This window comes from Trichechus manatus, unplaced genomic scaffold, assembly GCF_000243295.1.
Source record: "Trichechus manatus latirostris isolate Lorelei unplaced genomic scaffold, TriManLat1.0 scaffold00096, whole genome shotgun sequence".
Taxonomy (NCBI): domain Eukaryota; kingdom Metazoa; phylum Chordata; class Mammalia; order Sirenia; family Trichechidae; genus Trichechus; species Trichechus manatus.
Genome location: NW_004444032.1, coordinates 7,833,007 through 7,855,394, shown reverse-complemented (window position 1 = coordinate 7,855,394; position 22,388 = coordinate 7,833,007). Strand labels below are relative to the sequence as shown.

General features: G+C 38.7%; 1 protein-coding gene across 1 annotated transcript in view; it reads left to right on the top strand.

Annotated features, from left to right (window-relative positions):
* Positions 1 to 326: 326 nt before the first annotated feature.
* SLC26A4 (solute carrier family 26 member 4) overlaps positions 327 to 22,388 on the top strand; it is a 53,356-nt gene continuing 31,294 nt past the window's right edge. Inside the window, exons 1-5 of the mRNA XM_004382597.1 lie at positions 327 to 490; positions 4,569 to 4,708; positions 11,973 to 12,083; positions 13,436 to 13,611; positions 14,184 to 14,348. Coding sequence (XP_004382654.1) covers positions 327 to 490; positions 4,569 to 4,708; positions 11,973 to 12,083; positions 13,436 to 13,611; positions 14,184 to 14,348 — 756 coding nt within the window. The remainder of the gene's footprint in view (positions 491 to 4,568; positions 4,709 to 11,972; positions 12,084 to 13,435; positions 13,612 to 14,183; positions 14,349 to 22,388) is intronic.

The window sequence follows — 22,388 nt, the reverse complement described above, 5'->3', positions numbered from 1 at the left end:
CCTGGTTTGCGGATATTTCAGGACGCGGACAGCGCCCCAGCTGTCCGCAGGCAGGGCCTGGGTGGCGCTCTGGAAGCCCCCAAAGTGAGACTCACTCCCGCAGGTGCAGGTCATAACCCACAGGTACCCCTGCAGGTTGTCCGTGCATGCCCTGGGGCGGCTTGCCGTCAGCGCCGAGGGCTGCCGGGCGCCGCCCAGGCGCGTCCCGAGCGGCTTCAAAGGCGGGCTGCTGAGAGGGGTCGCCTCTTCCTGCCCCTCCCTCTTCACCTCCAATTCTCCCTGCTCCGTCGCCACCGTACTCCTTGATGTTCTTCACCTCGCAGGTCATGGCTGCGCCGAGCGGTAGGTCCGAGCGGCCACAACTCCCAGAGTACAGCGGTAGCTACGTGGTGTCGCGGCCGGTCTACAGCGAGCTCGCCTGGGAGGAGCAGCACGAGCGGCGCCTGCAGGAGCGCAGAACACTGCAGGAGCGCCTGGCCAAGGGCTGCAGGTAGCGGCGCCACCCGTCAGCGCCGGAAGTGTGGGGGGCGTGTGGGGGCTCTGGCTGCGGGGCGCGCGGCTCTTCCGCGGGCCAGACTCTGGGGATTCCAGGGCTGCTTCCCCTCCCAACACCGTCTTTCCTGGGTAGAGGGTGGCTCCATCACTCTTGGCCCCGAAGTGGACTCTCGGAAACTCGTCTTTGGGGAGATTGTGTTATGAGAGCTTCGTCTCTCTCTCTTTGCTCCTGTCTTGAGGAGACCTGGAGTGTGCCTGGGGACACAGCGGTCCCCACTGCCTTCTTGTGAAGGCCAAGCTGAGGAGAGCGGGGAGGAAAGAGAATCGTTTAAAAAGAGATGATGAGTAAATACATCACCTGTCCGGGAGTCCTTGAAACTCCCAAACTAATCTAGGCAGGAATTCAGGGGCAGATTAACCAGAAAACAAGATACGCACCAGTTTACAGTAAGCAAGGTACGCACGGGTTTACTTGTGTTTACTTACTAATCTGTAGTGCACAATTTCATATGGGTTTCACCACATCTCTAATGTGGTGAAAAACAGGTGAAACTGTGCACTACAGATTAGTAAGTAAGCACGAAATAAGCCCGTGCGTGCCTTGCTTATTTGATAATCTGTCCCTGGGCAGGATATCATTCAGTTAGAGACACAGAATGAAAGCTAGAATACGGGACAGCGCCCTGTGCTCTAAATTCTTAACTCTGAGGCAGTGGGACCCCGAGGGGAACCACTATCCGTGCCTAAACCCAAATGCGCCACCTGGAATTAGTTATCACGAACATAACTTAGAGAACAGTCAACTACGGCCAGATTTTCTTTCTTTCTTTAATCCTTTTTATTATGGAACATTTCAAAGATATACAAAAATAGACACAGTAGTATAATGAACCCCTCCCTCAATGTTTTTAACCCACTATCCGGCTTCAACAGTGATCAAACTCAAAGTTAATCTTGTTTGATCTATCCCTACCGACTTGACCCCCTCCTGTATCATTTTGAAGCAAATTCCATAATTGTATTTTTTCTTCTGCATCTATTTCAGTATGTATCTCCAAGGACTAACTTTTAATATAGCCACAATTCTGCAATCACACCTAAAAAAAAAAAAAAAAAGAATAATTATGTAACATCAGCAAATATTTAGTCATTGTTCAAATTTTCAATTGTCTCATAAATGTCATAAGTAAAAAAAATAATTTATTTGAATCAGAAGCCAAGTAAGATTCATCTGCTGTTGATATGTCTTTTAAATCTCTTTCATATATAGGCTGCCGCATTTAAGCAATACCAAGTAACAAGGAACAACAAGCTATACATTTATCATGTTAGGATTTCTGTAAAAACTGGCTCCAAGCTTGTGATGCCAAAATATAGTGTGTTTATTTTTCTTAAAAAAGAAAAAAAGAGTAAGAAGAAGGCACCTGGGTTTGAAGTCTGAAAATTAATCTTCATTTAGAGACTCCACATTGATCAGGCCGTGGCTGGACCAGAAAATGAGTTCTTGTGTAAGGATATTTTCTCAGGGGATTAAAAAAGGTGAAAGTGGGGAGGAGACACCTAATCCTATGTTTTCTAGTACAGTGCCTTTAAAAGGATAGATACAGTTCTTGGCAAAAGCATGGTAAGCACTTCAATGTTAGTATTTTCCATGTAATTCTTATTCATTTTCTAAATTGTTGTAAATGCAGAGTTCAGCTCATAACTTTGTGATTTGCAGTTGGTGGTGACCAAGATTGGATTGGAAACCCACTCTGCTTGCTTTTTTGTTTTGTTTTGTTTTTTTAATTGTACTTTAGATGAAGGTTTACAGAACAAATAGTTTCTCATTAAACAGCTAGTACACATACTTATGACATTGGTTATGACATTGGTTAACAACCCCATGACATGTCAACACTCTCCCTTCTCGACCTTGGGCTCCCTATTACTAGCTTTCCTGTCCCCTCCTGCCTTCTAGTCCTTGTCCCTGGCCTGTTGTGCCCCATTAGTCTCGTTTTGTTTTATGGGCTTGTCTAATCTTTGGCTGAACGGTGAACCTCAGGAGTGAATTTGTTACTGAGCTAAAAGGGTGTCCGGGGGCGATACTCTCGGGGTTTCTCCAGTCTCTGTCAGGCCAGTAAGTCTGGTCTTTTTTTGTGAGTTAGAATTTTGTTCTACATTTTTTCTCCAGCTCTGTCCGGGACCCTTTGTTGTGATCCCTGTCAGAACAGTCAGTGGTGGTAGCTGGGCACCATCTAGTAGTACTAGACTCAGTCTGGTAGAGGCCGTGGTAGCTGTGGTCCACTAGTCCTTTGGACTGATCTTTCCCTTGTATCTTGTTTTCTTCATTCGTCCTTGCTCCTGAAGGGGTGAGACCAGTGGAGTATCTTAGATGGCTGCTTACAGGCTTTTAAGACCCCAGATGCTACTCACCAAGGTAGAACGTAGAACATTTTCTTTATAAACTATGTGATGCCAGTTGAGCTAGCTGTTCCCTGAGACCATGGTCCCCACAGCCCTCTGCCCAGCAATTTGGTCCCTCAGGGAATTTGGATGTGTCTATGGCGCTTCTGTGACCTTGCCTTGTACAAGTTGTGCTGGTTTCCCCAATATTGTGTACTGTCTTACCCTTCACCAAAGTTACCACTTATCTATTGTCTATTTAGTATTCTCCCCACCCCTCGCATCCCTTGTAACCATCAAAGATTGTTTCTTTTTGTGTGTAAACCTTTTCATGAGTTTTTACAGTAGTGGTCTCATACAATATTTGTCATTTTGTGATTGACTTATTTCACTCAGAATAATGTCCTCCAGTTTCATCCATGTTATGAGATGCTTCACAGATTCATCATTGTTCTTTATCATTGTGTAATACTCCATTGTGTATATGTACCATAGTTTGTTTATCCATTCATCTGTTGATGGACATCTAGGCTGTTTCCATCTTTGTGCTATTGTGAACAAGGCTGCAGTGAACATGTATGTGCATGTGTCTATTCGTGTGATGGCTCTTATTTCTCTAGGATATATTCCTAGAAGTGGGATTGCTGGATTGTATGGTATTTCTATTCTAGTTTTCTAATGAAGCACCATATTGTTTTCCAAAATGGTTGTATCATTTTCCATTCCCACCAGCAGTGCTTAGGAGTTCCAATATCCCCACAGCCTCTCCAACATGTGTTATTTCCAGTTTCTTTGATTTGTGCCAGTAATGTAATGCCAGTAATGCAGGGGTGAGATAGTATCTCATTGTGGTTTTGATTTGCATTTCTCTAACAGCTAATGATCACAAGCATTTCCTCATGTGTCTATTGGCCACTTAAATGTCTTCTTTGGTGAAGTGTCTGTTCATTTCCTTTGCCCATTTATTAATTGTATTATTTGTCTTTTTGTTGTAGAGGTGTTGGATTTTCTTGTAGATTTTAGAGATTAGACCTTTGTCTGACTTGTAATGTCCAAAAAATTTTCCCCAGTCTGTAGGTTCTCTTTTTACTCTTTTGGTGAAGTCTTTTGATGAGCTAAGTGTTTAATTTTTGGAAGATCCCAGTTATCTAGCTTATCTTCTGGAGTTTGTGTGTTGTTGGTTATGATTTGTATCCTGTTAATGCCGTGTATTAGGGCCTCTAGCATTGATCCATTTTTTTCTTCTATGAACTTTATAGTTTTTGGCTTTATATTTAGGTCTTTGATCCATGTTGAATTAATTTTTGTATATGGTGTGAGCTATGGGTCCTGTTTCATTTTTTTGCAGATGGACATCCAATTTTGCCAGCATCATTTGTTAAAAAGACTGTCTGTTCCCCATTCGATGGACTTTGGGCCCTTGTCAAAGATCAGGTGACCACAGGTGGATGGATTTACATCTGGGTTCTCAATTCTGTTCCACTGGTCAATGTGTCTGTCATTGTACCAGTACCAGGCTGTTTTGACTACTGTAGTTGTATAGTAGGTTCTAAGGTTAGGTAGTGCGAGTCCTCCTACTTTATTCTTCTTCTTCAATAGTGCTTTACTTATCCAGGGCCTCTTCCCTTTCCATATATAGTTAATGATTAGTTTTTCCATCTCTTTTTTTTCTGCTTGCTTTTTAACAGTTGTTCAAGAAAGACAGCCCTTCATGTACTGAAGACGCTCCTGCCCATTTTGGAGTGGCTCCCCAAATACCAACTCAAGGAGTGGCTGCTTAGTGACATCATTTCAGGAATTAGTACTGGTCTAGTGGCTACATTACAAGGTAAGATGCTGATGAGCTGGCTCCCAAGTGGCTGAGAGTCAGTCTCCAGCAGCAGTTCATGACTTCCTCTGGCTACCATGGGGGTCTGTGCCGAATGTTTGCTCACACTTCAAGGCCTTCGTCTTTCCTCTAGAGTCCCTTAGTTGAGAGATTCAACTCTTTTCTCCTCTTCCATAGAATTCCCTTCCTGGGAAACCCTGATGCCCCTCTAGCTGCATGGTTCCAACTGGAGACATATCACCTAAGCAGTAGCTTCCCAACTTTTATTGACCACAACCCACAGTAAGAAATATGTGTTACATCATGACCTGCACACGCATATCTAAAGTTTCATGAAATAATACTCATCGTCACTACAAGTGATGCACTCTGAGGTTTTCTATTCTGTTTATTTTTTTAATGATGATTATAGCCCTTTAAATTATTTTATATCTTACTCATGGGTCTCAACCTGCAGCTTGAAAGTGGATTAAAGGAAAGTGAAGGAAGTATCTTGGCCTGGACAACACACGAGTGTGTTTTCTGCCCCCTACTTTATCTCTTCCCTTTTTAAATATTTAGCAAAATATCCCCAAATGTGGTATTATTTATTTGTTTTTGCTAGCTCACTACAATTTATTTCATTTTGATTTTGATAACATTCTTTTTTTTTCTGAATGGAAATGTTAATGTAGAAAATATAGACAAAAACATACAGTAGAATGCAAATTATCCATCATATGTAATGTAGACATAAGCTGTATTAATATTTTTGGTCTTTTTCCTGTTTGTGCCTGCATACAAAGATTGGGATCATATATACACAAGGGTTTTTAAAAAAATTTTATTGTGGTAAAATATATATAAGAAAAGGTTTGCCATTTTGACCATTTTAAGTGTACAACTGAATGACATTATACATTCACAGTATTGTGTTACTATCATCACTATCCATTTCCAAAAGTTTTTTATTAGCTCACACAGAAACTCAGTATCCCTTCAGCTATAACTCCTTTTCCCCCTCTCCCCAGCCCCTGGCAAGAGTGATTATCTTTTGTCACTGGCTTTATACCATAATATTTCCATGAGCATCTTGAAAATCTGTTAGAGTTGGTGCATAGCAGTATGGCATTCTCCTTTCTCCATCATCTTGTTTTTGCTCCCTACCTCCCACTTGCTAAAGCCTCAGGTCAATGAAAGCAGAAATCTCATTTATTAAAATTTTATGGAGCACCTAGTAGGCAGTTGTTTGAAGAGAACAAGAGAATAATGCGTGGTTTAAAATTAGGAAAGGTGTGCATCAGAGTTGTATCCTTTCACTACACTTATTCAATCTGTATGCTGAGCAAATGTAGCAGGCACTAGAAATGCTGATATGAGTTAGATGCACTACCTGCTTTCAAGGAGCTCAAAGTCCAATGAGGATATACATAATTACAATTCAGCCTGCTAAGGGATTGCAAATAAGTACACTTAACCCAGTCTTTGGGGACTGGGAATGGCTTCCTGAAGGCTGAGTTGTCAAAACTGAGTTTCCCCTGAAGGATAAATCTGAGTTGGCCAAGTGATGGGAAGTAAGGTAGGGTGGGGATGTGTGTAGAAAGATGACTTGGAAATAGACCAGTTCAGAAGATTGAGCAATGTCATGAGCCAAAATTTGAATATGGAACTCTCAAGATTACTCAGAGCAGGCCAGGTAGATTTCCACAGAGAAGGAGGCTGTTCCATGGCCTCAGAGTAGAGCCTCACCCTGATGAACTGTGTTTGAAATCTGAAAGGCAGATGGTAGAGAGAAAAGGACCGGGCTGTGTAGTTCATAGACTAAACAATGCCAGGTGCCTATGAGTACAGCAGACTCTAACAGCTGTAACGAGGTACCACCCTGTGGCTCCTGAGGGACAGAAATCATGCCTAATTTGTGTTTAGCCAGTGCCTAGTACAGAGACTAACACATATTAGATAACCCCATAAATATTTAGTGAGAAGGATTAGATTGCATTCCTGATAATGTATCATCTTAGTATATGAAAGACGGTATTTCAAGCTTCATGTCTACCAAGTTTTCATGAAGTATCTTATAATAATTAATTTTGCTTATTAAGTATCAGATACTGTGCTAAGGGCTTTGGCCAGTTATCTCATTTAACCCTCACAACAACCCTGCAAAGTAAGTACTATTATCTTCTTTTTAGCAGGTGGTAGAGCTTGGATTCGAACCCAAAGTCAACGTCCTATGATCTTAACTAATACACTATGTAGTTCCTTTCTTTGTGGGTAATACATTTTCCAGAAACATCACTCTATACAGTTGTCTTTGTAAGGTGAATTTCTAGAAGGTTAACCTACTTGCTTCATTCATTCATTTAATAAATATTTATAGACTTATTCTGTATGTCAGGTGTTTAGCCAGGGGGATTCAGTGGATACTTGACAGACACGGTTACTGACCTTATGGAGCTTGTTTTTAATGGTAAAGACAGGAATTAAATAACAGGTAAATAGATTATGATATCTATTATGGTGGAATAAATATGCTGTCATAGTGATTAACTTGGGGAGGGAGTCTACTTTTGATAGAATGGTCAAGGACGGCCTTTCTGAGGAGGTGAAATTTAACCAGACTGTAGGATAAGAAGGACACAGCCACATGATAGGCAGAAGGGGCAAAGGCCCTGAGGCAAAAAGGAACTTAGTATTTTCAAGGGAAGAATGAAGAGCATTCTAGTGTGGGTGGAGTGCAGTCAAAAGAGGGTGGGTGGACAGAATGAGATACCTTTAGGCAAGGCTAGCTGCTAGGGTGAGGCAAGTGAGGCACTCACTCTCAAGGTGCTCCCTTAAATATTGCACTTCAGGCACCTCACTTGCCTCACCCTAGTCTCAGCCCTGAGAATAGTTGTCTCAGCTTGAAGCAGATCAAGCAGGAAATAGAGAGAGCTGCATAGATCTGAAATATATTTTGAAGTGGCAATCACTGATATTTACTGATGTGTTAAGAGTGTGGATGGCAATTGCAGATGACTCCAAGGTGGCTGGCTTGAGCAACTGGGTAGGTAGTTACGTCATTTATTAAAATGTCAAAGACTGGGTGAGGAGCAGGTTTGGGATAGAAAATCAAGTTTCTGGACTTGATGTCAAGTTTGAGATGTGTGTAAGACATCTAAGTGGAGATGCCAAATAGCAAGTTGGAGGTGCTACAAATATTGAAGGTCAGAGGAGAGGTCTGGGCTAGAAATAAAAATCAGGGAGTGTCAGTTGAAAGGTGATACTTAATGGAATGGGAATCCCTGAGATTACCTATGGAGTGGAGAAGAGTGGAGGGCAGGAGTGCTTCAAGCTAGGACAATGAGAAGGAGGGCAACAAAGAACCTGAGAAAGTTGGACCTGGGACGTTAGAGAAAAAGGACAATCAGAAGAATGTGGGATCAGAAGCCAAGAGAAGAGGTTTTTTTTTTTTTTTTTTTTTTTTTTAGGATAGAGAGGTTGGTAATGGTGAATATTATTGAAGGGTAGACTATAATGAATGAATCCATACAGCACTTGCAAAAACTTTTGCAGAGGAGAAAAATGGGGCTGTAATTGGAGGAAGATAAAGAGATGAAGGTGAAGGGAGGATTTATTTTTCTTTTAATATGGGAGATGCTAGAACTTATTTGTGAACCGATGGGAATGACCTAGAAGAAAGAAAGAGATCTGTGGTCCAAGAGATAGAGGAGAACATGGAAAAAGCAAAGTCATGAGATGGGGCAAGTGTAGATGGATTCCAAGACAAAAGTGGAAAGATCGCTCCTTCATGACTAAAAGGATGCATTTTAAAAGGAAGAAAGACAGACAAAATGGTGCAGATGCAGGTAGGTTTGACAATTTGGTGAAAAGCAAATTAGGGACATCTTTTATGGATTCTAATTTTTTTTAAATCATTGTAAAAAATATATAACACAACATTTGCCATTTTTTACATGTACAATTCAGTGAGACCTTATATTAATTATGTTATTCAACCATCACCAGTGTCTGTTGCAAAGTTTTCCATCACAGTAAACAGAGACTCAACGCTTTCTAAACAATGACTCCCCTTCGCCCTTCCTCCCACCCTGGTAACCACTAATAAACTTTGGTCTCTATACATTTGCCTGTTCTAGATATTTCATTTAAGTGAGGTTATACAAAATTTGTCTTTTTGTGATTACTTCACTCAGCATGATGTTTTCAAGGTTCATCTATGTTGTAGGATGTAATCAGGACTTTGTTTCTCTTTATGGCTGAGTAATATTCCATTGTGTGTATGTACCACATTTTGTTTTTCCGTTCATCTGTTGATGGACATTTAGGTTATTTCCACCTTTTGGCTATTGTGAATAGTGCTGTAATGAACTTTAGTGAACATGTATCTGTTCGGATCTCTGCTTTCAAGTGTCTTGGGTATATACCTAGAAGTAGAATTGCTGGGTCAAATGGCAGTTCTGGAGTCCTTAAGTGGCACAAATGATAAAATGCAGGGCTACTAACAGAAATGTTGGTGGTTCAAACCCACCCAGAGATGGCTTGTAAGAAAGGCCTGGCAATCTGCTTCTGAAAGATCACAACCATGAAAACCCTATGGAGTGCAGTTCTGCTCTGAAACACATGGGGTCACCATGAGTTGGAATTGACTCAAAGGCAACTTTTTTTTTTTTTTAATGTTATATGTTCAACTTTTTGAAGCAGCCGAAAATGTTTCCCACAACGGCTGTACTGTTTTGCATTTTCTCCAGCAATGGATGAGGGCTCCAGTTTCTCCACATCCTTGCAAACATTTGTTGTTTTCCATTTTTTTTTTTTTTTTTAATCTTAGCCATCCTGGTAGGGGTGAAGTGGTATCTCATGGTGGTTTTGATTTGCATCTTCCTAATGGCTAATGGAGCCCTGGTGGTGCAGTAGTTAAGAGCTCGGCTGCAGGCTGCTAACCAAAAGGTTGGCAGTTCAAATCCACCAGCCGCTCCTTGGAAATCCTATGGGGCAGCTCTACTTTGTCCTATAGGGTTGCTGTTAGTCGGAATGGACTCAGTGGCACCTAACAACAACAAATGGCTAATGACACTGAGTATCTTTTCAAGGGCTTGTTGTGCCCAATTGTACATCTTCTTTGGTGAAATATCTGTTCAAATCCTTTGCCCATCTTTTGACTGGGTTGTTTACCTTTTTGTTGTTAAATTGTAAAAGTTCTTTATATTTTCTGGATATTAAACCCTTATCTGATACATGGCTCCCTCAAAAAATCTCCCGGTCTGTATGTTGTCTCTTAACTGTTGTTAAAGTCCTTTGTTGAAGAGAAGTTTTTAATTTTGATGAAGTCAAGTTTATCTATTTTGTCTTTTGTTGCTGTGTTTTAACATGAGCCTGTTAATCCAGAGTCTGTGTGGAGAAGATGCTTACGGTATATTTGAGTCGCATTTATCCCTAAATAGGACACTATATGGAAAAACTGACAAAGGCCCTATTTTTCAGGCATGTAAGAATTGCACAGCCCAGTTTAGGGAAATGGAAATTTGAGAAGGACATGAAGCAACCTAGGAAACAGGTTGTGCTTTCATTCGCTGCTGCTCCTTTTTTTGTCTTCTCTTTGTGGAGTCACCTTTCTATTCCGTGTTCTTGAGGCTACTGATGATTGCGATTCCTTGTTTTAATTTCTGTATTAAAACAATTGATGTAAAAAAGGTTGAAATGACAAATGTTTTGTTATATATGTATATATATGTTATATATGTATTTACCACACTAAAAAAAATTGTACCAGTAATACGTATGTCTCTAGAATGCAAACTATACAAGGGCAAGGACTTGGTTTTTTCACTCTTGTATCCCCAAAGCCTAGAACAGTGCCTGGCACATGGCAGGTACATAATCAGTAGTTGTTGAATGAATGAATCAATAAATGCTTACTGTAGAAAACTAGAAAATACATATAATGAAAATGAAGAAGTACCTCCTCCACAAATTAGAAGTCTCCTAAGATCCTACCATATAGATAACCCATTAATATTTTGGTAAATATCCTACTAGGCACAAATACATACCTATATAAAAAATATAAAGACATGTCTGGGAATGCTAAGCAAAAAATTCAGGGTAGAGGGAAGAAAGAGCATGTGAAGACTACAGAGAGCTGCAACTGTAATGGCAATTATTTATTTCTTAAGCTGGCTGGTGGATCCATAGTGTTTATTATATTCTTGTCTTTTTGCGTTTCTGAATTAATTTATTTTTTATTAAAAATCTTTCCACATTTTTTATGCATACACTTTTACAAAAGTAATGCATACTTATCACAGTTTGGAATTCTGCTTTTTTTCCCCACCTGTTTCCTTTTACTTCACATCTCTCCATGTCAATAAATGTACTTCTATATATATCACATCATTTTCACTTCATAGAATTACAGTGTATGAAGCATAAGTTATTTAATCACGTCCCTGTTTTGGGACATTCATTCAATAAATAATTTTTGAGTGTCTGTGGGAGAGGATATTTAGGTTGTTAACACTTTCTTTTTTTGACCATCATAAACTTAATCCTTTATTAGTGACTCAAGGGACAAAAGGCTTGGTTTTCTCTCACCTGGTCGAGTGGGATGTGGGGAGATAATATGGAGTAAGATGTGGCTGCCTACCTATGAAGCCTTTAGCCAAGAAGAAAAGAATTGTGTTATCATCATCTTCCAACCCCATGTACACCAAAATGTTGAGATTTCTCTATGGAACCTGACATTCATGGACCCAGAGGCTGCTGGGTTAGCCTAGTGGAGTTGCTGGTCTCCTTCTCCTGATGTTATGTAAAATTGTCACATGTTTTCTTTGCCTGGATCTAATTTCTTTTCCCTAACAAGAAGGGAGGAAGGATAGTGCAACAAGGACTGTGTCCCAAAAACACAGAGAAACGCCGAACTCAGATAAAACTGTGTCTACATGCAAAACTGATTTGAGCCTTTGGACTGAATTGACCACATTTTTAATCAACAATTGACTGTTTTTTTCCCACTGATCTGATCAGTGGGTTATTGAATTACTAATCAATCGAGTCAACTCATTTGAGCAGGTGATGCATGTAGATGCAATCAGTATCCCAGCTGATTCAGATCATGTTCTGCATCCTACCATAGCCACAAACTGCACACAAAATAAGGAGACCACTCAGGACAGGCTGGTGCGTTGAAGCTGTAAATTGAATATATCGATGAAAAGGCCTTTCTTTGTGCAGTAGAAATATACCATCAATTTTGTGAATTTAATGGTTTTGGATGTCCTTTCAGGCATGGCATATGCTCTATTAGCTGCAGTTCCTGTTGGATATGGTCTCTACTCTGCTTTTTTTCCTATCCTGACATATTTTATCTTTGGAACATCAAGACACATCTCAGTTGGTAATTATAAGCATACACTACAGTTGCATTTGTTTATGTTTATGTGTTTTGGCTATATTATATGTATCATGTTTTCATAGCTCTATCAATGTTTTCCAGGGAATTAGGGCTTTGGTACTTTGCCTGCTTTTCCTATTCAGTGATGCAATGGTTCTTCTTTCAAAATACTGTTTTTAGTTAGCTTTATACTTCTTTTTTTAATGAAAAAATGTGAAAACTATAGTCTACCTTCAAATTTTAGAATGTTTTAATTAAGGAAAAAAAAACTTAACAAAATTTGACTCCACATTTAGAAAGTGTTCCTTTCCGGCATACACAATGACAGGGAAAAAAGCCTTCAAGAGGTCTTTAAACCTACTGTTTTACTAGATTAACTTATCAATTACTAAATTATATTCGTCAAATGTATATTCATGATCTCCTTAAAAAAGGTACTTATTGTACATCACTAATACTGGAAGACCAGCAAAGTCTTGCCAAAACAATTTAGAAGCAAAACTTGGCTTTCATTCTTCATATGGATCAAAATAGATTTATTTCTGGCTGTTCCTAAAATTTTAGTTCTATTTTGTTAGAATGTTCTAGTAAATGAATGTTTTATGCTATTTTGCAACTTCGACATTTATACAAGAGGTAATTTTGCTCCTACATCCATCTGCTGACTAGACATGCCTACCTGGATGATCCTGTTAAAACTCAAATACAATCATCCACTCCTTCTCCAGACCATATCCTTGTCCTTGGTTTTATCTTCCCCCTTATCTAGCATATTACTTTGTCTGTAGAAGGAGATCAACAATAGGTTGTTGATTAAAAGAACTTCCTCACCCTGGGGAGTCAATCAGTATCAAATGCTTATCCAGGTGAGGAATATAGAAGCTGTTTTTTCCTGCAGTACTGCTACACGTTTAGACACACCAGATTACTGGATCTTGGTGCTGAGTCCTCCCAACCATAAAGCCCCCCATGATTATCTAAGCATGGGATTGTCATCATCATGGATAAAAATATCAGTAGTGAATGGAGAAGTTGCTAGAAGGAAAGAGTATTTTTTTTAACCTAATCCCATGATAGAGCCCTGGTGGCACAGTGGTTAAGAGCTATGGCTGCTAACCAAAAGGTCGGCAGTTGGAATTCACCAACTGCTCCTTGGAAGCCCTATGGGGCAGTTCTGGTCTGTCTAATAGGGTCACTATGAATCAGAATTGACTCGACAGCGTTGGGTTTTTGTTTTAATCCCATGGTAGATTCAAGAGTAACACTGAAGAAGGCAGGTTTTGTAAATCATTGTTCTCAACTGTTAAACACCTGTGATTAAGACTTGATTAATTGATAGATACTTTTTTCACCAGGACCTTTCCCAGTGGTCAGTTTAATGGTGGGATCTGTCGTTCTGAACATGGCCCCTGACGAACACTTTATCAGTAATGAGACTACATTAAATACTACTGTGATAGATTTTGCTGCGAGAGATAAAGCCAGAGTATTGATCGCAAGCACCCTTACTCTTTTGGTTGGAATTATACAGGTAATGGACTTATAAATAAAATATAGATTGATGTGATTTTTATTTGAAATAACTGATTCACTTAAAAACAAAGCAATTTAATGGAACCCAAAATTATTTTCTAAATTACATTGTTTTAGATGAGATGCTAAAATAGCTAGCAGGACCCCAAGTTATTAAGGCTCACTTATCATCAAAGTCAGAGATAGAAAAAAAACAGAAACAGCAGAAGAGCATGTATGATTCAAATGAGGACAAGGGAAAGAATGTGCGAGAATCCATAAAGAAGAAAAAGTGTTCTTGTGAGCAGAGCCATGGGACATGAAAGTCAAAGAAACAAACAATAAGATTTTTTTGCTTTTGTTAGGATGTATCTAGAAATACTTCTAGATATTACCACGGTTTTCAATTTCTGGAGTTGTGGAAGGGTGGGAAGGGATAGATTATTAAGAAATTCAGATTCGCTTTCCTACAAGTATATTTAGGCAGGCTATAAAAGTTTTAATTGGTGTTAAGCTTTATTTGTTAATATTTCAAGAGTGTTGGGTCTTCTCCCAAGCAAACATTTCATTTTTCCTTCCTTTTTGTCCTAGTTGATATTTGGAGGTTTGCAGGTTGGATTCATAGTGAGGTACTTGGCAGATCCTTTGATTGGTGGATTCACAACCGCTGCAGCCTTCCAAGTGCTGGTCTCACAGCTAAAGATCGTCCTCAATGTTTCAACCAAAAGCTATAATGGAGTTCTCTCCATTATCTATGTAAGTATTGCTTCTTACTCCAGGGGTGGGTCACTATTCATTCCGAAGAGAAATGTGTTCTTTCCCTCTTCAACCTGAGTCTGGAGAGCGTGGATTCTTCCATTCATGCTTTGGGAACCATTGAAAATGCTCTTCCCTGAGAGGAATGATAGATTCAAGAATAACACTGAAGATGGCAGGTTTTGTAAGTCATTGTTCTCAGTTGGTAAAAATGGCTTCAGAAATGTCACTGCACTTAAAATATTAATAAAAATGAAGTGGTATGATGAAGTGAAGACCGGTCTGGGATTCAACAGACTTGAGTTCTGCGTCAACTTTGCCTATAATGAACTGAGTAACCTTAGACATATCATGTAGGGTAGTGGTTGAGAGCTCGGGTTTGAAGCTGGATGGACCTGGTTTCAAAAGCTGACTGGCCGTGTGAGCAAATCACCATGAATCAGTTTCTGTAAGGTGGGGTTGATAATAATATCTACCTCCTTGGATTGTTAAATAAGATAATGGATGGGAAATACTTGGCCCAGGGGCTGGCATGTAACAAGTACTCAAAGTAGTCATTTTGAAATTATTATTTCACATCTCAAGACCTCTTTTCTTTTTTATTACAAAACAAAATGGTTGGAGATGTATCGTTAAAGCCCTTTCTAATGAGAGTTGTAAAGTGTATGGTGTAAATGTCTCAGCAATTATAGATAAAAGGAACATTAGATTCACACGACTCAACATGCAAAAGAGATGCAAAAGAAGGATGAATAATCACATTAATTAGATTTGAAAATACTGCTGGATTTAAATATGTTCTATATAAAGCATGTTATTGATGCTTGAAAAGTGGTGATTATACTAACAAGTCACCTTAGCTTCGAGAGAATGATACTACACAAAAATAATATGTCCACATTAAGAAAGGAGTTTGAATCCTTTAATAATCTAGGTATTAGCTTCTGAAACAATGTATACATATCTAAGAGCTAGTGTGGTTGTCAGGAATTTGTTCAATTTCATAAAATGCCATAATCCCACATTATTCCATCCATCCAATAAATATTATCAAGTGCCTATTACATGCCAAGTACTATGCTAAGCTGTGAAACATAGATCGAGGAGGCGGTATAACACATTGATTAAGATCATGGACCTTGAACTTCAACAAACTTGAGTAGGTGTCCTGGTTCCACCACCTACTATCTGTATAACCTTGAGTATTATACTATTATTATACCCATTTTCCTCAGTTGTAAAATGGGTATAATAATAGTAGCTACCTCGTAGAGTTATGAGGATTAAAAAAGAAAATTTGTGTAAAGCACTTAGCACAGTGTCTGGCACATAGTAAGAACTCTATTGTTATCATGGATGAGTAGACCTCATGGAGCTTACTGTTCATTTCCCAGAGACTCAGTCTATTAGAAGATACTAACACAGGCTATTTTTTGATTCACCGTTATTTGTGTCATTGTTACTTTTTCTTTACCAAGTCCTCTGTTCTCTGAGACCTCCTGACTGTCTTATTTTGACAGGTTTTCTCAATTCTACAGACTCTGAGGCATCTTTCTTTTACTTGACTTTCACACTTTCCCTGTCAAGTGTTCATTCATTTATTCATTCCATTCATCTATTCAATAAATATTTGTTGAATATGCACCATGTACCAGGTACTGTTCACTTCCTATATACCCACTGACTCCTGAACACACCGAGACATCCCTTAATGAGTTTCTCACCTCTCTGTGGGAACACTATGAGGCCTGTATCCACACAGATCACAGGAGGACTTGGCCAATGGCTAACCCGGGGCCCTGGCTGTTGCTGGACCTCTGCAGAACAGAGGACTGAAATAGTTTTTATGCTGTCCTACAACTATGCTTAAGAAGAAGCTTGCTGTAGATGACCCTCTTTTGATGACCCTCTTTTGACTGGGACAAAAGTGACCAGGAAACACTAGAACAAGGTCAAAAACTGTTTCTAAACCAAAGACATTTCCTGTTGAACATTATTCTTTATTATACATATATATACACACACACACATTTTATTTTTTAGAGTAATTTTAGATTTACAGAAAAATTGTCCACAATATATAGAGTTCTCATATACCCTACCCCCTGCACACAGTTTCTCCTATTAAAATCTTGTATTAGTGTGGTACATTTGTTACAATTGATGCACCAAACTATTGATACATTATTGTTAACTAAAGTTCATAGTGTAGTTAGGGTCCATTCATTGTGTTGTACAGTTTTATGGTTTTTTTAAAATAATATTTTACTGTGTTTTTGGTCAGAGTTTACACAGCAAACTAGGTTCCCATTTAACAATTTTTACACAGATTAATTCCGTGACATTGGTTACATTTTTCACAATGTGTTAATATTCTCATTAATCCATTCTGGTTGTTTCATTTCCAGTAATCTAGTTTCCCTGCATTCTTACCTTCTCATTTTTGCTTTAGGGTAATTTTTGATCATTTGGTCTCATATAGATGATTTTTTAAAGAAGTGCAGTACTCATGGGTTATATTCTTTATTTTATGAGCCACTCTGTTATTTAACTAAAAGGTAATCTCAGGGGATAGTTTCGGTTCAGGGTTTAAAGAGTACTTCAAGGCGATAGTCTTGGAGTCCTCTAGTCTCAACTGGTCCAGTAAGTCTGGACTTTTTAAGAATTTGAGTTCTGTGCCACATTTTTCTTCCATTCTGTCAGGATCCATCTATTCTGGCCCTGATCAGAACAGTCGGTAGTGGTAGCTGGGCGCCATCTAGTTCTTCTGGTCTCAGGGTAGATGAGGCCCCGTGGTTCATGTAGACTGTTAGTCCTGCAGACTGGTTTCTTCTCTGAGTCTTTGGTTTCCTTCTTTCTATTTCGCTCTGAACGAGTGGAGACCAAAAGTTGTTTCTTAGATGGCTGCTTGCAAGCTTTTAAGATCCCAGACTCTACTCACCAAACTAGGATGTAGAACCTAAACTTTATGAGCTATATTATGCGAATTGACTGAGTTGCCCCACAAGACTATGGTCCGAAGCTTTCAAACCCAGAAGACTAAACTCACGAGGTGCTTCGTTACATCTAAGAAATATTTGTAACTGTGCCCCCTATGTGGTTTATTATATATGTGAATATATATCCATTCATAGACATACCTGTATATACATATAGTTACATCTATATGTGTATGGAGCCCTGGTGGCACAGTGGTTGAGATCTATGGCTGCTAAACAAAAGGTCGGCAGTTTGAATCCACAGCTGCCCCTTGGAAATTCTATGGGGCAGTTCTACTCTGTCTTATAGGTTCACTATGAGTCAGAATTGACTTGATGGCAACAGGTTTGGTTTTGGTATATGTGTGTATAGATAGATTGATAGATCGATAGATAGCTATAGGTAGATAGATAGATCTATGTAACCACACACATTTTAATGTTGTTGTTGTTGTTGGCAGTTTGAATCCACCAGCTGCTCCTTGGAAGTTCTATGGGGCAGTTCTACTCTGTCGTATACATTCGCTATGAGTTGGAATCGACTCAATGGCAATGGGTTTGGTTTTGGTATATGTGTATATATATCGATAGATATAGGTAGATATAGATATATATATGTAACCAGACACATTTTTTGTGTTGTTGTTCTTGTTGTTGGTGTTGTTGCAAAATTATATATTTTTATCCTTTACCAGAAATATCCCTTTCTCTTGGGTGTTTCTTAGTGGCATCATTTACTTTGGTCATGCTGTGTACACTTCACCCACATTCGGTGCTCTTTCCCATCACCAAAAATGACAAGTGTCTACTATCTGGAGAGTGATTCCCTTTCCCGCTATCCCTGGTAGCCAGCAATGAACACTGATCTCTGTATATATACTGTCCTAGTTATCTAGTGCTGCTATAACAGAAGTACCACAAGTGGATGGCTTTAACAAAGAGAAGTTTATTCTCTCACAGTCCAGTAGGCTACAAGTCCAAATTCACGGCGTCAGCTCCAAGGGAACGCTTTCTCTGTTGGCTCTGGAGGAAGGTCCATGTCATCAATCTTCCGTTGGTCTGGGAGCTTCTCTGAGCAGGAACCTCAGGTCCAAAGGACATGCTCTGCTCCCGGCACTGCTTTCTTGGTGGTATGAGGTTCCCATGTCTCTCTGCTGGCTTCTCTCGTTTATATCTCAAAAAAGATTGGCTTAAGACACTGTCTAATCTTGTAGACCTCATCAATATAACTGCCACTAATCCATCTTATTACATCATAGTGATAGAGTTTACAACACATAGGGAATTCACAACAGATGATAAAATGATAGACAATCATATAATACTGGGAATCATGACCTAGCCAAGATGACAGATATTTTTTGGGGACACAATTCAATCCATGACATATACCTATTCTTGTCTTCTTATAAAAGTGTGATCATACAATGTTTGTCTTTTGTGATGGACTTGTTTCACTTGGCATAATATCCTCCAGACTCATTCACATTACGTTTCAAGAACTCATCATTATTCTTTATGGCTGTGTAGTATTCCATTGTATGTATGTACTACATTTTGTTTATCCATTCATCCGCTGATGGACACTTAGGTTGTTTCCATCTTTTTGCTATTGTGTATGGTACTGCAATGAACACAGGTGTGAACATGTCTGCTCATGTCTCTTTTATTAGATCTCTTGGGTATATACCTAGGAGTGAGACTGTTGAATCAAAAGGTAATTCTAGTGTTTTGAGGAAGTGCCATACTGTTTTCCATAGTGGTTGTACCATTTTACAGTCATACCAGCAGTGGATAAGTGTTCCAATCTCCCCATATCCTCACCAGCATGTTTTCTTTTCTTCGTCGTCTTCTTCTTTTTTTTTTTTTTTTTAAATCAGTGCCATTGCAGCTGTGGTGAGATGGTATGCCATTTTAGTTTTAATTTGCATTTCTCTAATGGCTAATGATTGTGAGCATTTTTTCATCCGTTTGTTGGCCGCTTGAATTTTCTCTTTGATGAAGTGCCTGTTTGAACATTATTCTTGAAACCTCAGTTTAGAATGTGTTGTAAAATTTTGCAAGGAATTCCTTGCAGGCTAGTCAAATTGGATGAAGGTTTTTCAGTCATCCCTGTGTGATGAAAATGAATACATAAGGGTTGAATGAGCCACTCAGTCCCTGTCATTATAAGTTGCAATCATTCATGAAAGAATTCTTCAGCAAATGCAAGTAGTAGGGGATTCTTCCAGGGAAGACTGTAAGATTATTGTAAAATACTTTCCCTGGAATGTAGTTAACTTAATATGCCTTTTGTTGTAAGGCTGTGTTTTGGATTGTCCATCCCTTTCCTTCCCCAAGGGGTACTGACAACTGGAAATAATGAATATAAAAAATTGGAGGAAGAAATAATAGGAAAGAAAGAAAAATAAAAACTTTAATTTACAAATGCCAGAGATGCTGGGTCTATACCAGCTTGAAGAGGGGACAATGATGGGATGCTGGCAGCAGTTTAGAATTAGTAATACTCTAGATGCTACCATGTAGTTACTCAATATGTAAGTAAATCATACAGTCCATTTACAAGTGATTATGTTTTCCACCATTCATTTTAAGTGAAATAGTTTATCTTCATAGATAAGGAAAGCTTCTCTGCTTGCTTACTAAATTGATTCTACTTGCTGCATTTCTTCCCCTAAAGAGGAGGAAGACCATATAGAGAAGTTCTACCCTAATGGTGAAAATTTTGAAAGCCACTGCTGTTAAGCTTGATCAGGTTTGTTACTTTGAACCAGTTTCAGTATGTAAAATTTAAGCCATTGAAGTAAAGAAAGTAGCATTGTCTTGGTTATTTAGTGCTGCTATAACAGAAATACCACAAGTGGATGGCTTTAACAAACAGAAATTTTTTCTCTCATAGTCTAGGAGGCTAGAAGTCCGAATTCAGGGTGCCAGCTTCAGGGGAAGCCTTTCTCTCTCCGTTGGCTCTAGGGGAAGGTCTTTATCATCAATCTTCCCCTGGTCTAGGAGCTTCTCAGTGCAGGGACTCCAAGTCCAAAGGACACGCTCCTCTCCTGGTTCTTCATTCTTGGTGGTAGGAGGTCCCCCTGTCTCTCTGCTCGCTTCTCTCTTTTATATGTCAAAAGAAATTGACTCAAGATACAACCTAATCTTGTAGATTGAGTCCTGCCTCATTGCATAACTGCCTCTAATCCTGCCTTATTAACATCATAGAGGTAGGATTTACAACATATAGGATAATCACATCAGATGACAAAATGGTGGAAAATCACACAATACTGGGAATCATGGCCTAGCCAAGTTGACACACATTTTGGGGGAACACAGTTCAATCCATAACAAACACTTTAAGAGTTGATCTATATTTACACACAGGATCCAATAGCAGAAATACCTGACAGCAAAGAGGTTATTATGAACAGTGTACTATATTTACAGGAAAAGAGGAATTAAAAGTAATTTGCCTTCAAGAGTTAACTGATAAATTTCCTCATACACAATATTGGACGTATGTTTTTCATTATAGTTCCATACATGCAGATAATACTGGGTAAGAATGAAGAAATTATCTAAATGAAATGGTCCTAAAATTCTCCAAACATGGTAGGAAATATAGTAAAAATTTATCCATTACTAAAAGCTCATTATCATAGTTTGAATTATTCAGAATACCAGACTAAAGTACAGAATCATATGTGTATCCATATTATTTTGAACATATTTTAGTAAATATTTTAATAGTAAACTAAATTAGAATTATGTTTCAGTGCTTTCTGAGAGTCTCATGTTTATATCTTTGAGTTTAATCTCTTTCATTTTACATGGGTGAGTTTTATTTCCACATGGATTGCACTTTTTATTGTAGAACTTTCATAAGAGATCCTGAATGATTGCTCAATATATAAGTTACTAATGTACTCATATGCCTTGTTTGATATAATTGTCTAATAGAAACTGTTTTTGTTTTTCACATCAAATTACATTTGTAATATACCAGAGGTAGTTTTTATTCAGAGGTCTAAGTGACTTTCATGATTAAATGGGAATCCTGTAGTGAATACTTTTGTAAGGTGAAGATGTCTTTGTGAATGGTGTAATTATTCCAAATGTTTGTTTTATAAATTTGAATTTTCCATTTTGGATTGAAAAGTAAGCCTTTATTGTGTAGCAATTAACCAAAATATTATACCTGGCCCATTAATTAGTGAGGGTCATCATCAGAAAATTGATTATGTAGAGAACCAAACAGCAATGATACCTTCAAGACTGAGGTATGCGGGACTGTTTGCTCCTCTGTTTGATGCCCTAAGTTACCGAGTTATTGTGTCTGCTTTTGATGGGTTTGTTTTCTTTTTCACCATGCTGTCAGCTGTTTCATCTTGTTACTGTCAGTATATCACCTCTAGCAGTGGTCACTAATTCTAGGAAGCAGATAAAGTGAACTTGTTGGTATTGGATTTAAAGTAAAAGCAAAAATACTTTCTCTGTAAGTCAAACGCTTCAACTCTAGTTAAAAGACCTGGTGGAATGTATTATGATTGCACAATAACTGCCCACCCCTCCTCACTCCCATACTCTTGAATGTGTTCAGGGTGCTGGCAAAATGACTTCTAGATTACTTAATGTTTATTATACATAATAATTGTTATCAGATTGCCATCATAATTATTTCAAGTATAGTATATCTATAAAAACAAGTAAGATACATGTTATAAACTATAAGATGCTCCATTACCTTTCTCTTCATTTAAACATGTATCTATGAAAAGACTCATTCAAAGAGAAGAAATCTTCACTCAGAGATTACCTGTCGCAAATAACTGAGGAAAATCTTCTTAAGTTATGCTTCCTACAGGACCAAAATTAATATAACAAAGACTTTGGTATTCTTCTCTGGAATTCTTCCTTGCTAATTTCCTTGAAGAACACCCTTGATTCCCAGGAACCTTCTGTTTACAAAACAAGACTGATTTTTTTTGAGCTGGCCCTGCTGAGAATTTGCATTTCCATCCTAGATATACTGAATCAGAATGTACATTTTTAACAAGATTCCCCCGGTGAT